Raw genomic sequence first — 13,650 nt, forward strand, 5'->3', positions numbered from 1 at the left:
TGCATGCCCTGCGGTGTGCAGAGGCTGCCCTGGGAACCAAACAAAAAACCCCTAATTTACTGTCGTTGTACTTAATTTGAATGGGTTTGTGTGGACTGAAGATGTATTGTAGTACTTCAGAGTTGGTGGTACATCACTGTGCTGGGAAATAAATGTTTTCATACATAATTTGAAAGCTTTCAGTGTTATTGTCACACAGTGTGCTGTGAAAGTTGGCTTGATAGGTCTGTCTCAGTGCTGGGCTGGAGCTCCTTTTGCTCTACATACAATGAACTGCTTCGTTGCCGCTGCTGGGCTGGCCTCTGTGTGATGTTGGAGATACCCGGATACAGCAACAACATACTATTTTTAGTTCTAGCTGGCTGCTAAATAAACACTCGTGAATTTAAAACCTTATGTATTTTGAGCAAGTAAGACATGCTATTAAAATAGAAAAAATAGTTTTTCAGTAAAGAGAGGACAGGTAAGGCACCACTGGGATGAGACCTGTCAGTGTGATTATGTTTGATTTGGCTTTTATACCTGCTTCAGAACAAGCTGGGTTAATTGTTTCTGGAACTGGAAAAACTGCCAAAGGGATAGATGCTTCAGAACATTAGCTGTGGTTTGGTGAAATGGTAGAAGTGTAGAAGCAATTGAAAAGTACCTAATTTTGTTGTCTCTAGAAAGATACAAAGTCTATGGACAGCAGCTCGTCAAGCAACCGTAAAGTAGCAGCTGTCACTGTGTTTTCATCTGTATTCGCTGAGAGATACTTGGTTAGTCCCCACTCCTGTGACTGCCTAGTAAGGCAGCTACTGACCTCAGACAAAGTAGCAAAATATTTCTTTTTGCACAGGAAGGCGACCAGTGCGTGTGTGTATAGTCATGGTCATACCTTGAAAATAACACATTTTTTAATCATAAAACAGTTAGTCCTCCATTTTCTATTTCTAAATTTAATTTTATTTTTGCTAATGGCCGTGAACTTCACCAAAGTATACACAAAAATTTTGAGCTCATTAAATAGTGAGAAGAGACATTTTATATGAGGGCTAATTAAATATGGAAAGAGACATTTTATATGAGGGCTAATTAAATATAGAAACAGCATCTATGCTATGGGAATTCCTGCGGCACTGCTTATTTGCCTTAGTGTTTGGGTGCCTTCAAAACCCAGCTGGCAGAGAGCTGTTTTAATATGAATTAGTGCCTGATTCCTTGCTCCTCTGCTGATAAATGGAAGCATCTGCAGTGTTAAGCTGCCAAGCTAAACAGAATTTCTCTTAAGCAGCTCTCAAATACTGAATTGTTCCTAGAGAATAGCTGTGTTTGTGGATTTGTTAAGACTTTAAATGTTGACATAAAGTTTGATTGAAAGAAACTATTTTAAAAATGCTCTCCAAAAATCCTTTCACTGTGCAGAGCTGAAATATGCCTTCAGGAATATTCAAATAATGTTCCTTACAGTCTTCAAACAAAAATTATACGGACTGTGACATTGCTGGATTATATATGTGGCTGGTGAGACCACCCACTTCCTCCTCCTGCCTCCTCATCCTCCTTCTCCTCCCATTTCTTCTTTTCTAGCTCCCAGCCCAGAGTCCCATAGCAGATTGAGCATCAACACTGTGATGCAGTTCAGAGGCTATTGGTTTTCCAAGTCACTAAGTCGGTTTTATTCTGAAGACAAGCTTTGTTTTCACAACATCTGGTGAGGAGAAGCTGCCAGCAGCATTTGTGCTGTGGATTTCTGCTTTTACTGATGTTTTGCTCGTCTGTGCATAAGGAATAAGAGCAAAGGAATGGAGACTTGACTATTTCTTCAAGCCTGTTTTCTTTAGCAAGAATTGCTCATTTCTGCCAGTAGTGATTTAAAAACAGAGTATGTGACAGTACATGGAGGCTATTTCTTGCTTATTTATCTTCCAATTGCACTGAAGACATGTTATGGTCCCCGAAATTTTCCTTATCCAACATGCGCATAAGGCTGACAGCAAAGGGGTTGCTCCGAAACATTCGTCTACCTTCTGGCTACAGGAAAAGCACTGTTATATTTCATACAGGTTTGTGTACTTTTAATACGATGATTAGAGGATGCATTGAGGGAATATCTTGTTCCTTCAACAGCAGCTTATTTTTAGCAAATAAGAGCTGTACTGGGCATGAAAGTTTTTGAATTTCATACAGAAGTCTGACTTTTAAGCAAAGTGGTTGCATATTCTGTGTGTGTGTGTGTGTGTGTGTATGCACCCACGCTGAGCTGCTTGTTTGGAAAATGGTTATTCTGTTTATGACATGCAAATTGGAATTTGTTCTTTCCTTGCACAGTTCCAAAAATAGTATCAGGAAGTCTGTGCTATTAAATATTTATCTAATCATTTTAATGGTTATCTGCTGGGAGCACAGTCTTTTCTATATCTTGATTGGATGCAAGAGGGAAACAGGGAGGGAAGCAGAATGAATACAGGCTGTCACGATGTGGCTTTCTGTCTGTGGGAAATACTTGAATACTTCTCTGTAGACATCTGCCATCATACATGTCATGGCACAGGCAAACTTTTGTACCCATTTGTGTTGATGCAAACCTAAAAGGTACAAAGCTTTGAGATGTACAGTGCAAGTGTGTGGGTGTTTAATTCACACACATGCATGTACAAAACACAACAAACAAACAGAAAAAATTCTCTAAATTCTCAGCTGCATCTGACCTGATTTTAATCTTCAGTGGCAGGCAAAGCAAATAAATTGAGATTATGGAAGCTGAGCTTTGTTCCAGGAGATATGTGTGTCATTTTTGGTGGCGGATGGCAGTTGTTCGTTCGTTTGAGCTGAGATATATGACATCTAGAGAAACTGATGGCAGCTTGCATGTTACATAAGTATTTTTGTCCACTGCACTATTTGTAATTTTCTTGCATTTTACTTAGAGGGGAGCAAGCAGCTACATAAAGTAGTTTTGCCGAAGCTCTTCCTCTTAGAGATTTCCTTTCTCACTTGAATACCACTCCCTCTGCCCTTATTTTTTTGGAGTTCCGTGCCACCAGTCAACTTTCCTTATTGTCCTGGCTTTTCACATAGCAGCTTAAATCGTTTGCCTTGTCATTACTTACCCTTGCCAAAGTAAATCCAGCTTCTGAGTTCCTCCTAGATGATAAATTTGTTTATGAACATAATACAGGCCAACTATCCAAACATAATACAAGCTATGTTTGCAGGTTACTTACATGGCTTTAAACTAGTATTGAAATACCTTGATGCTAAAAAATTCTAATGTAAAGGATATCTTTGTATACATACTTATGTTGCTAACAATGTGAAATATCTACAAAACACATATTCCAGGGTTAAAGATCCTAAGATAGTAGGCAAAGGGGAGATAATGTTCAGTCTTCCAAATGTTCATTAACTGCTACTGAATTTCATGTAATTTTGAAAAATAAAAATAAGTATCAATGCACGTATCAAGGAAATTTTACAATTTTAAAAACTAATTTGTTGTTTATTTCATTTGAGTGGATGTGAAAGCAAAACCTATCTGCAGGATGCCTCTGAAATACAACATGTAAACCAGATTGCTAGCCCTGTGTTCTAGTTAAGCAGCACTTCATTAAATGAGAAGTGTTGAAGAGACCTTCTGTGTGTTTTCTCTATGTGCAGTATGTACAGGCTAATGGTGTGGCATTGAAAGGTTGGAGAGGTGTTTGCCTGCTTTCCCTAATCTCCTTTTTTTGTCTCTGTGTCTTGTACGAAGTCACCGTGTTAGCAAAAAATCTGACATACAGAGCTTTGGTTAGCTAGAGCTGAATATACCAAAAAAGTAGGGCATCTGAAAACCAGGTCATGTTCTGTAATGAAGAATGCAAGTATGTATAGATAATACTATGATTTTCAAAACAGCGGAATGCATTGAAGCTTGTTAGTGATTATTTCAGCTTCATAAAACTCAGCAGTAGCAAGCACATAGGGCAATGACAGTGTATATCACAAGCATAAAAACTTAATTTTTTTTTTGTTAAATGCCAGGAGGAGCCATATTTGGTTTTGCAGCACACGTATGAGTATCTTTTCTTGTAGTGTTTTAATTGGATTAAAATGACATGTGGCTAGGGACTGTGTCAATAAATAAGGGAAGGAGTAATTGCAAAAAGGAACTTCAGGGTCCATGTAGGAACATGAGTATGCGTGTTATGTAAGCAACGTGGAGTTACGGATTTGATGTAGATAGCACTTTAAATAAACATTACCATGGATTTCATTCTTTGCTCCCTTTGATCATAGCATAGACTAACTATCTTGTATGACTGTAGAGCATCCTTGGGATACTTAAGGGAATTATTGAAATGTAGAGTTTGAGACTAATCTTGAGCGCAGGTCAAGTTGGATTCTTCTGTTGCCGCGTCCCAGCTGACAGTGCAGTGAAAACAGTGAAGTTAGAATGTGAGCACTGTTGGGAGGAAGAGGATGGAACTTGCTCTTGGGTTTTCATTCTGACTTGAGGATATTTTGCAGAAGCTTGATGCAGTTTCTTCACAGTATGGAGAATGGCTGAACATACAGTTGTTCACACTGGTGTTAAGTTAGTCTGGGTTAGTCATTGCACTTAAATGGATCCTTGGGCTGGATGTGTTTGCACTGCTTACATCTTATCCATGTGGAGGTGTCAGAGTAACTAGAGTAATTCAGATATGTTGCAGTGTAAGCAGTCTGTTCTAGGAAAGCCAAATAACATTAGATTTTTTTCTAAGAATGAAATAAATCCAGATGAAATTTGCTGTAAAATTTAAAGTGTTTCGTAAGGTCTTTCAGTTTGTTGCCTTATACCTAACTTCCATGACTACACTGCTTCAAGGTCATGATACCCATAAATTTTTTCTCTCTTGAAATGCAGGCAGACATCAAAGTGTCATTTTTCTCAGCAACTGGAAGTACAGTACACTTGCATTGTTAGTTGTATATAATGAGTGCCCTCTTCAGCAAAACAAAATCCTGAAGCCTTCAGGAAATACTTTATTAGTATTATTACATCCTTAGACTTGTAAAACTTATTTGTAGCAAGTAACTGCAAAAATCCAAACACTTCAGAATGGCATAAATATGGCAGATATGAGTTTTGTGGGAACCAGTCTTCCAGTGATGAAATACTATATTTGCTTCCTCTATTGAACCATTTAGGATTTTTACCAGAGAGTGACTAAAATGCTCTTATGTCCTTCATGCATCAATGGTGTGACAGAGCAGATTAGCATCTCTGTGTAACTCTGTATAAACCGCAAGAGAAACACATTCTTTTACGAATGATTCAAAATAGTAAGTTTGAGTTGCTTATTTTTTATTTTCCATAAAGATAAAATTCCATACAAGAAACTAGTTTTGCAAATGGAGGTCAAAGCTCTTGTCTTGTGTCTTTTGTTCAGAGTTTTTCAAGGATTGTATACTGTTTTGTCTCAGAATGTTTTCTGCTGCTTTTCCTCTATCTTTCCTTCCCTTAAGCAAACTTTCCTCACTGGTGACGTGCATTGGTGACTAAACATGTCATTTCAGTAATACCAGTTCTAAAAATTTCTTTGCTAATAACAAGCATCACAGATATGTTTATTTGATCAGCTGACATCCTTTTTCAATACAATTTCTTCACTATGTCATTCTTCAGATCACACTGGAACTATAAAATTGGTTCTGTGCATTGCAAAGCAGCGCTCTTAAAGAAGGATTCTCAAAGCCCCAGGTGTCAGAAGTTGCTGTTCATGTGGCTTTTCCCCTCTGCCCCCAAAGAAGAACTGAAGAACTGGTTAATGTCTATCACTACAGTTTAATATAGAATCTCAGAAAGATACCCAACACACTCAACCCTAATAAGTATTCTAATCCATAAGTCTGCTAATGGAGAAATTTTATACAGGATGAGTACATTAAATATTTGTGTCACCACCAAGGAAAAAATAGTTCAGAAATAAAGCCAGCTTATCTGTTCTGAGCAAAAGAAGTTGAATAGCTGGAAACCATTTGTCATGGGGGATTTTGAATTAATCATGTTGCTGGTTAAGTCAATGAGATTCTGCTCCTGACTTAATCTCTTCGAGGCTGGGTACTAAATGACCTGCCTGATGTGCCTGATTTCAGCCGTAATAGGTTGTAGTTTCAATTGGCATGTAGGTGATACCTAATTCTTATTTTCAGTTGGCAGGGCTGTGTGTTTTGGGGTTTGTAAGTACAGTTTATACTATCTGCAAGTTCATCCAGTGGTTGCATTTACAACAGGTATAAAATGAGGGTAACACTAGTATTTTCAAAGGAAGCCTGGGTAACAGAAAGGAGCTGATGAACCTAAGGAAAATAAAAAAGCAAAGAACAAAAAACCCCACCAAAAATCAAAAGAAACTCCACAACCCAACAAAAAACATGCTCAAGTCAAAACAGTATGTGATGGTAACTGTGCATATATTTAATAAAGTATGAAAGTAAATGTCAATGGGGAGCTTTGCCTCAAAAAGTCTTTGGAGAAAGAACAACTGGTGTGCTGTGAAAAGCAGATGCATAGCAACTTGCATTCTGGCTCCACTGTAGCAAGTGATGATGGGTTTCGTTATTCGTTCACTTAAAGGGATTAATTACATGTGAAGGATGCCTCAGGTATTTGTCAATATGAAATAAATAAAACTGTTGCTTCAAGCTTGGTGATGCTTATGCATTTATAGCAAGTAAAAGATCTTCTTCAGGATGGTTGTAAATAAAAAAAGTTTGTACGTGATGTTAGGGAAATACTTCTAGTTAGGCAGGAAATGGGTCGGCAGGGAACATCTGTGGTGAAATTGTTTTAATGAAAGCTCATCCTTTTCTCAGAGAGAACCAGCAGTCCTTCCATAGGAAACTCAAAAGTGTTACAAATAATACTCATTAATTACTTCACTTCTATAATAGTAATGTTAGACTTTAATCAGAAGCACCTAAATTACTAAAAATGTTTTTTGTGTTTATTATGAGAATAGACTTCATGCTAAACCTTTTCAAGTATTTGAAGTGGTAAAACAGGTTTATTGGAAGTGCTTCCAGGAGAAGAGTAAGTGAACTTTCTTACAAAGCCAGACGCAAATTATTCTACTCCAAATAAAACAGAAGGCTAGAAAACTTTGTTTTTCGCAGCCACAAGCATGGGGCTCTTGTTATATAACCAATGTAAAATCATGCTTGCTTATTTCCCAAATATTCCTCCTATCTGCTTAACTAGCTTACAAAGTTAAGACATTTTGCCAATTAAAAAGTAAAAAGATCCTGATAAGAAATGAGTAGCATAACCCTGTTAAACCTGTATTTCTTTATTTCTGGAGGGACCTCTTAGCTTGGATTTAAGGTCAAGGAAGGCAACATGTGTGAATAATGTGCAATGAATGTTTTTCTTGCTGCCTTTGTTAGTGACACAAGTAGAGATGTTTGTAGTTGGAGATCCGTCACAGGGATTAACCTCACATACAGGTTTTTGTCCTTGTGGTAAGTTGTGGATATACCCTAATGAACAACACAGTTGCCTCAAGTACCAGCTCCTCAAGCTTCTGTAGTCTGCTTTTCCTCCCTCCCTACCCACCACCCAGTTAAGCAAAAATCTGTCTGCTGTCATAGTTGTTTGTTAGCATGAACAGAAGAGACTCAGGGGAACATTAAATGCACAGAATGATGTGCTGAATGTTTTAAACTTCATCCACAGGTACATCTTGGTCTCTACAGCAGGCATGGCAAGCAGCCACTCCTTGAGGTGAGCACTGATACCTCTTGGGAAGCCTTTGCCAAAGCAGTCTTAGTGCGAGTGTGGGACATTCTCCAAGCCATGTATTGAGAATGCATTGCCACATCTCAGATTGTGCAGTTTGGTTAGGAGTCATTGGGAAGAGAAGGCCCTTAACTTCCATGTGTGTCAGCAGGCAAGTAGAAGGACTCTGCACTTCTCAAAGGGTGGAGACATGTCTTGTGGCTAATGAAAGTGCTGGGTGCCGCCCTGTTCTCTGTTTTGTTCTCAAAACAATGGTGTGCAATTTCCTAGGCACATCCCTGGGGAAATATTTTTGCCGCTTAATAGCAGGAAAACTGTTCAACAGGACAGGAAATACACAAATAGGTCCTTAACCATGATGTGGTGACTGCCAAGATTCATATAAGTGCCATTTTGTGTGTCTTTTGAAAAGGGGATTTTCAAGCAGCACTTAGAGCTGGTATGAGGCACTTGAGAATGTGCTATTTTCTGTCTTGAACTTACAGTAAAGCATGGAAAAGATTAAGTTCATATGAATGATTTAACCAGCAGCAGTTGAAGTGGTTATATTAAGATGCTGTTTTATTCTGTTGACCAGCAAATGGTGTTTCACTGCCAGAGTAGTGTTAAAGTACTGTTTCAAGGTTAATTTTAGACACATGTTCAACTATGTTGGTATTTGCTGCCCCCGAAAATACATTTTCCTAAAGTTGTGAGCTTATCTCTAATTTTGATAGCTGATTAAATTTTCTTCATTCTGCTGGGACTGTATGTTAATGGTGTTGATATGTGTAATCAAAAGAATGAATAGTGTAACTGTAAATTGGAAAAATAACTTCCACTGTGTGAAGCAGCCCACTGGAGGTGGATATATGCAAAAAACATTTCTAATGCCTTAACAAAATCAGTACTGATCAAGAGTAACTCAGAGTCTTAACCACACTAAGACACAGTTGTATGACAGATAGGTATAATAGATATATCTAAATAATAAATAATCCTCTACCTAGATATGGAAAAAGTTTAATGCAATTTCCCTTACGTGATCTTCTAAACATGCCAGGGGAGTCATCTGCCAGTAGGGTGAAAGCAGGGCTTTGCTCTGTTGTGTGGAAGTGACAGTACAGATTAACACTTTCTGTACACTAACTGCTGAGTTTTTTTTTAGTCATGGGAAAACACCAGATTTGGGACTGAACCTGAATGCATCAAATGAAGTCAGTGTAGCTGAGGAGCCTGCTGGGTTACCATTTTTGGCTTTGATTGAAACCAATTAAGGTACTGATTGAAACAAGGTCATTTGAGTGATACCACAGTCAATAACGCTGGTACTGCTGCATTAGCATTTTCTGCATAGCTTCTAAGAGCTCTGGAACTGATTCCTGAAGGGATTTGGGAAGTTGAACAGTTACTGTAGCTTTACTTTTCTCAGTTCATTTCCAGCCTATAAGCCTAATCATGCCTATATCATCACTGATTTTTTTTTCTTTTTAATCCATGGGAAAACATCATGTCCTAGCTTGGCCTCTGAATTGTTTTATACTAATTTTATACTCAGAATTTGTGACTTCTCTAGAAATTGAATCTGTTTGTAACAAAAGGAGAATTTAGATGTTAGCTATTTGGTTTTTAACTTGAAATTGCAAGCTGCAGTCATCAATTTTATGAGGAAAACATTGGAATTTAACTTTCTAGTCATCTTTTGGTAGATAAAATATGATTATTATGGATAACTTAGCACTGATGATAGAGCTTCTTATGTGCTTAGAAGTGCTATCACTTTGTTGTTTAAAGAACATAATCAGTAAATTTGACTGTAATTTGGATTTGACTTTAAATGGATGTAGAGATTCATAAACACAGGAAGCTGTGTTTCAGCTTCAGAAACAGTTTTGGCACAAAGGCAATAATACAAAATACAGTCAGGGCTCTGGAGGCTCTTTAAATTCCTACTGTATGCCCTACTTTTTCTTCCATAATATCCGTTAGGCAGCATTTCAGTGCCATGGTTAAGTCACTGACATTTGTTACAGTCATATAACATCAGCTAACACTAGTGTGATAAAATAAATAGCTTCTGAGTTCAAACTAAAAGCCATCCTGTCCTCTCTGTGGAAGATAGCTGCAGATACTGCACAAGCAAAAATGTTGCATATGCATGTGCTAGTCTTGTGGTCAAAAATGTTATTTTACAAGTCTCTTTTTTACAGTTGCTTTCAATGAAAGATTATGGTTTCTTGCAGATTAAGTCTTATGTATACTCTTACTCAGAAGGACTTTGAGTAGTTGAGAAAAAATAGAAATATCAAATTCTTGAATATAACAGTTTGAGCTCATGTATGTTTTTGCAACTAATTAATCATGTGTTGTCTGTGAAAAAAGAATTGCTACATCGAATCAGGGACAGCCACAATTGATCAAGTGAAGTTCAGTTATTCATTTACAAGTTACAAATTAGTTCTGGGTTGGTTGGGTTTGGATTTTTTTTTTTTTGCCTTTACTGCAATGAAGAGAATCTCCATAGTATAAGAGCAGTTTTATACATAGATATAGAATTAATTTATGATGCAAAATTTAAGTCTTTGAATTTCTCCTACTTGGATTTGTAAGTAGCAGTGTCTCCCAGTTGCTTGATGTTTGTCCCTAGCATCCTTATAATGTTTGCCTTTTCTTTTGGAAGGAAGCATGTCAAAAAGTAGTTGAAAAGTGTAAAAGATGACCTTATATCTGACTTTCCAGTACATAGGAGACTGCTGTGTGTGTGTGAGAGCAGAAGAGAAAACTTCTCAGCTAGTGTGTTAGTATCTGTGTGAAATGTGGCATGTAGAGACGTTATAGTCAATGATTTAATCTACTTGAAATCAGGTCAGGTTTGAGCTGGAAGAAAACGTATAATGAAAAAAATCCAGCAGAGTGTTTTGTGGTAAGACTTAAAACAGTTGAGCAGTCTGGTGAAATGCCTTTGGTGTCTAGGTAATGTTTACCTTGCTTCAACAAGGAGTAATGTAAATGGTTTTTGGAGACTGCTTCCAGCCTTGTGTTCCTGATCCTGACCATGGCAGCGTGGATTATGGTATGAAGGAAGGAACATGTTTGAGTGTTGCAGTTCAAATCGTTTCTTCCTTTCTGGCTGTGTTTCAGACATTTCACCCCTGATCACATGTGAAAGCTTGGATCTTCCGAAAGGCTGAAAGAGGGAAAAGGCTGGTTCTCTGGTCTTGTTTGAGGGTTTTCTACACAGGTGTGGATATATATAATAGGCTTCTTCCTTCAATAATACACATGCACACCCTGAGTGTATCAAAGAATGTGACGTCACCAAGACATCAGGGTTTGCACTGAGGAGGCAATTAATTGGATCTTAAAAGGGTTTGCAGATAGCATGAACTAGTGAGATTCCCTCTCCCAGCTGACTCTTGAGTCCTGATTTTGTATACAGAGTCTGCAGTAGGGCAAAAATATACCATGACCTGTACTTGGACTGAAGCAGTAGAGGGCACCAGACAGTAAGGAGCAACTTCTTGTACAGGAGTTAGAAAGGGAGTGAACAGACACACAGGAAATAGGAACAGAGAGGAGTGAGGGTCATCAGTCTTAAAAATCACTCTGTGCTTGGTTTTTTGGGAAGTTGTATGTTTCATAGATGATAAAGCACAGCTGCAACTATAAATAAAAAGAGAACTGCTTCAGGTGTTTCTTTGCCTAATCAGACAAATACTTGAATTAGAAACTTACTTAAACGTAAACACCTTATGTAAAATAAATGCCAGCTTCCAATATGGCTTTTCTTTTCCAAGTAAAGCAAGGGAATTCAAATATTTAAGGTTGCCTGTGGTGTATATGATGAATTTATGTTGCAAGATTCAAATACCTAAAATGAGTGTAATAGATGGAGATATAGTTCACAGTTTTTAATTCAGTCCTCATTGGCCAAAGCATCAGCACACTGTAGCATATCCTCATGCAATTTCCATCTTGTTGTCATCTTTCTTATGAAAAATGGATGATAGTGAGGTTTTTTTAAGGGGGATGAAGTTGTTTCCTTAATGTACATATGACCAATCCCTCTCATATCAAAACAGCCATGCTTTAGGCTTTGTACTACAGAAAACTAGTTCTACTATCTTGCCCTTCCTCTTTTTTCCTCAGACAATGGTGTGTAGCACTGTATGGGTAACTAACGTGTGTTAGGCTTTGGCCTACTTCAGAACAAGCTGAAAAAATAATTCAAGCATTACTATTGCCCTTGGTTATTTAGAAAATAACCAGGACAACCCTGATGCACTGGTAGTCTAGCTGGTGCATGCTAAAGTTGTTTTCTGCAAATTGCATGGCATTTCAAATTTGCTTGTTTAGTTTGTGGTCATCTCTGAGTATATGGTGGGTTTATTGATATTTTTTCATCCTTGCAGATGATGTGTGACTCATATTCAGCTTGATATGTACTAGGTAGATGAAAACGTAATTCAGTTCTAGATGTTACAGTTCTTGTAAACTTGATGAAATGTATTGTGAATACAATAGTAAGACAAAAACAGTTTATATTTTAGGTGTTTAAAACTCAACTAGTGCTTTTGTAAGGTAGGCCTGTTGTATGTAAGGAAAAAAGTACTATAGGCACCATGCTGAGATTTCAGAGCATTACTCAGGCTTGCGTGTGTACTGTGCACTTAGCAGGCAGACATCTGTCAGATACATTAATTGCACACTGAAAGGAGTCCCAGACTTAAACATTAAGTCCTTTGTGAAACGTGACTTGTAAAGATTATCCCTTTCAATCTTCTAATCTGCTAGAAAATTTGGATGTTGCTGTTTTGAGGTGTTTTTACATTCTTTCCTGCCATCATCACTGACTGTGCCAATGCACCATTACTCAGTTTGACAAAATGTGTGACCATTGGATGTCATCTCACCCTAGACTAGCTTTGTCATCATCAAGACTGAAAAAGAAACATCTAGCAGTGAAATGACAAAGAAACATGTAACACTAAAACAGCATAGGACACAGTTCAAGAGTGTCTTGATCACTGGTCTTTCCTTCAAAACTTGCCCTATAAAAATGCATAGGCTGGTTTATCAGTCAGGCAATTCCAGCAATGATGTGAGTTGAGCTAGCACTTGTCTCCGTGCTTTTATTTTGGAAGTCACTAGCAATTTCGAAGGTAATGCATTTTATCAGATGTAGTTTGGTATCTTTACAAGTATTATCATCTAATTCCTTGTGAAGCTTCAGTATAAGGTTCATGGAGGTTTTAAAACGTAAATTATAATTTTCAGAAATGTAAGACTAATGCAACATGAAGATTCAGTATAGTAACAGATCTTACCAGATTACTGACAAATGAAAACATATGTCATTAACATGCTTCCTGTAGGGGGAAAAGCAGTGTTGCAGGTGATACGTTGTGCCTTGGACAACGTTCTAAAACAGTTATACAAACTGCAGTGCTGTTTTCTGTAGGACAGGTGACATTGTAGGGGAAGAGAGACACATCGCTGTTAATTACTTGGTGAAGGCATGGGTTTAGGTGAGAAATACTGAGGCTTTAATGAATTGTTAATTTTAATAAGCATGTACCCTCAGGGAACCCAGTTCAAAGGCTGTCATGTGGACAAGAGTCTGTTGGAGTAGGGACTGAAAAGACGTACTGAGACTTATCTAGGAGCTTCAGTGCAATGTAACATTAGGATTGGTACAGACCTTGGATTCCTGGCTGTCCCCAGTGCTCTCCTACAGGGAGATCGCATTCTCCTGTATGAAAAGATGGCAGTGGCATGCTTATAACCCAGTACAAGTCCAGACCTTTATGCTGTCGGACAGAGGGCTTGCTACGCTCCATGGGTTTATCAGCTTCAGAGCCTGAAACAGTATGAAGTATGTGTCAGATTAACTGTCGGGTAGTAGGCTGGCATTTTGCTTCAAAAAG

At 37.9% G+C, this 13,650-nt stretch overlaps 1 protein-coding gene across 4 annotated transcripts in view; it reads left to right on the forward strand.

The window, feature by feature from the left end:
* MTUS1 (microtubule associated scaffold protein 1) overlaps positions 1–13,650 on the forward strand; it is a 122,249-nt gene that overhangs the window by 69,057 nt on the left and 39,542 nt on the right. The window contains exon 1 of one of the 4 annotated variants that reach the window (XM_071556390.1): positions 1,613–2,045. The exons of the other annotated variants lie outside the window; for them this stretch is intronic. Within the exon in view, the coding sequence (XP_071412491.1) occupies positions 1,925–2,045 (121 nt within the window). The 5' untranslated portion in view covers positions 1,613–1,924. Of the gene's footprint in view, positions 1–1,612; positions 2,046–13,650 lie in introns of those variants that run through there. 4 annotated transcript variants of the gene reach the window in all.

This window comes from Pithys albifrons, chromosome 5, assembly GCF_047495875.1.
Source record: "Pithys albifrons albifrons isolate INPA30051 chromosome 5, PitAlb_v1, whole genome shotgun sequence".
NCBI lineage: Eukaryota > Metazoa > Chordata > Aves > Passeriformes > Thamnophilidae > Pithys > Pithys albifrons.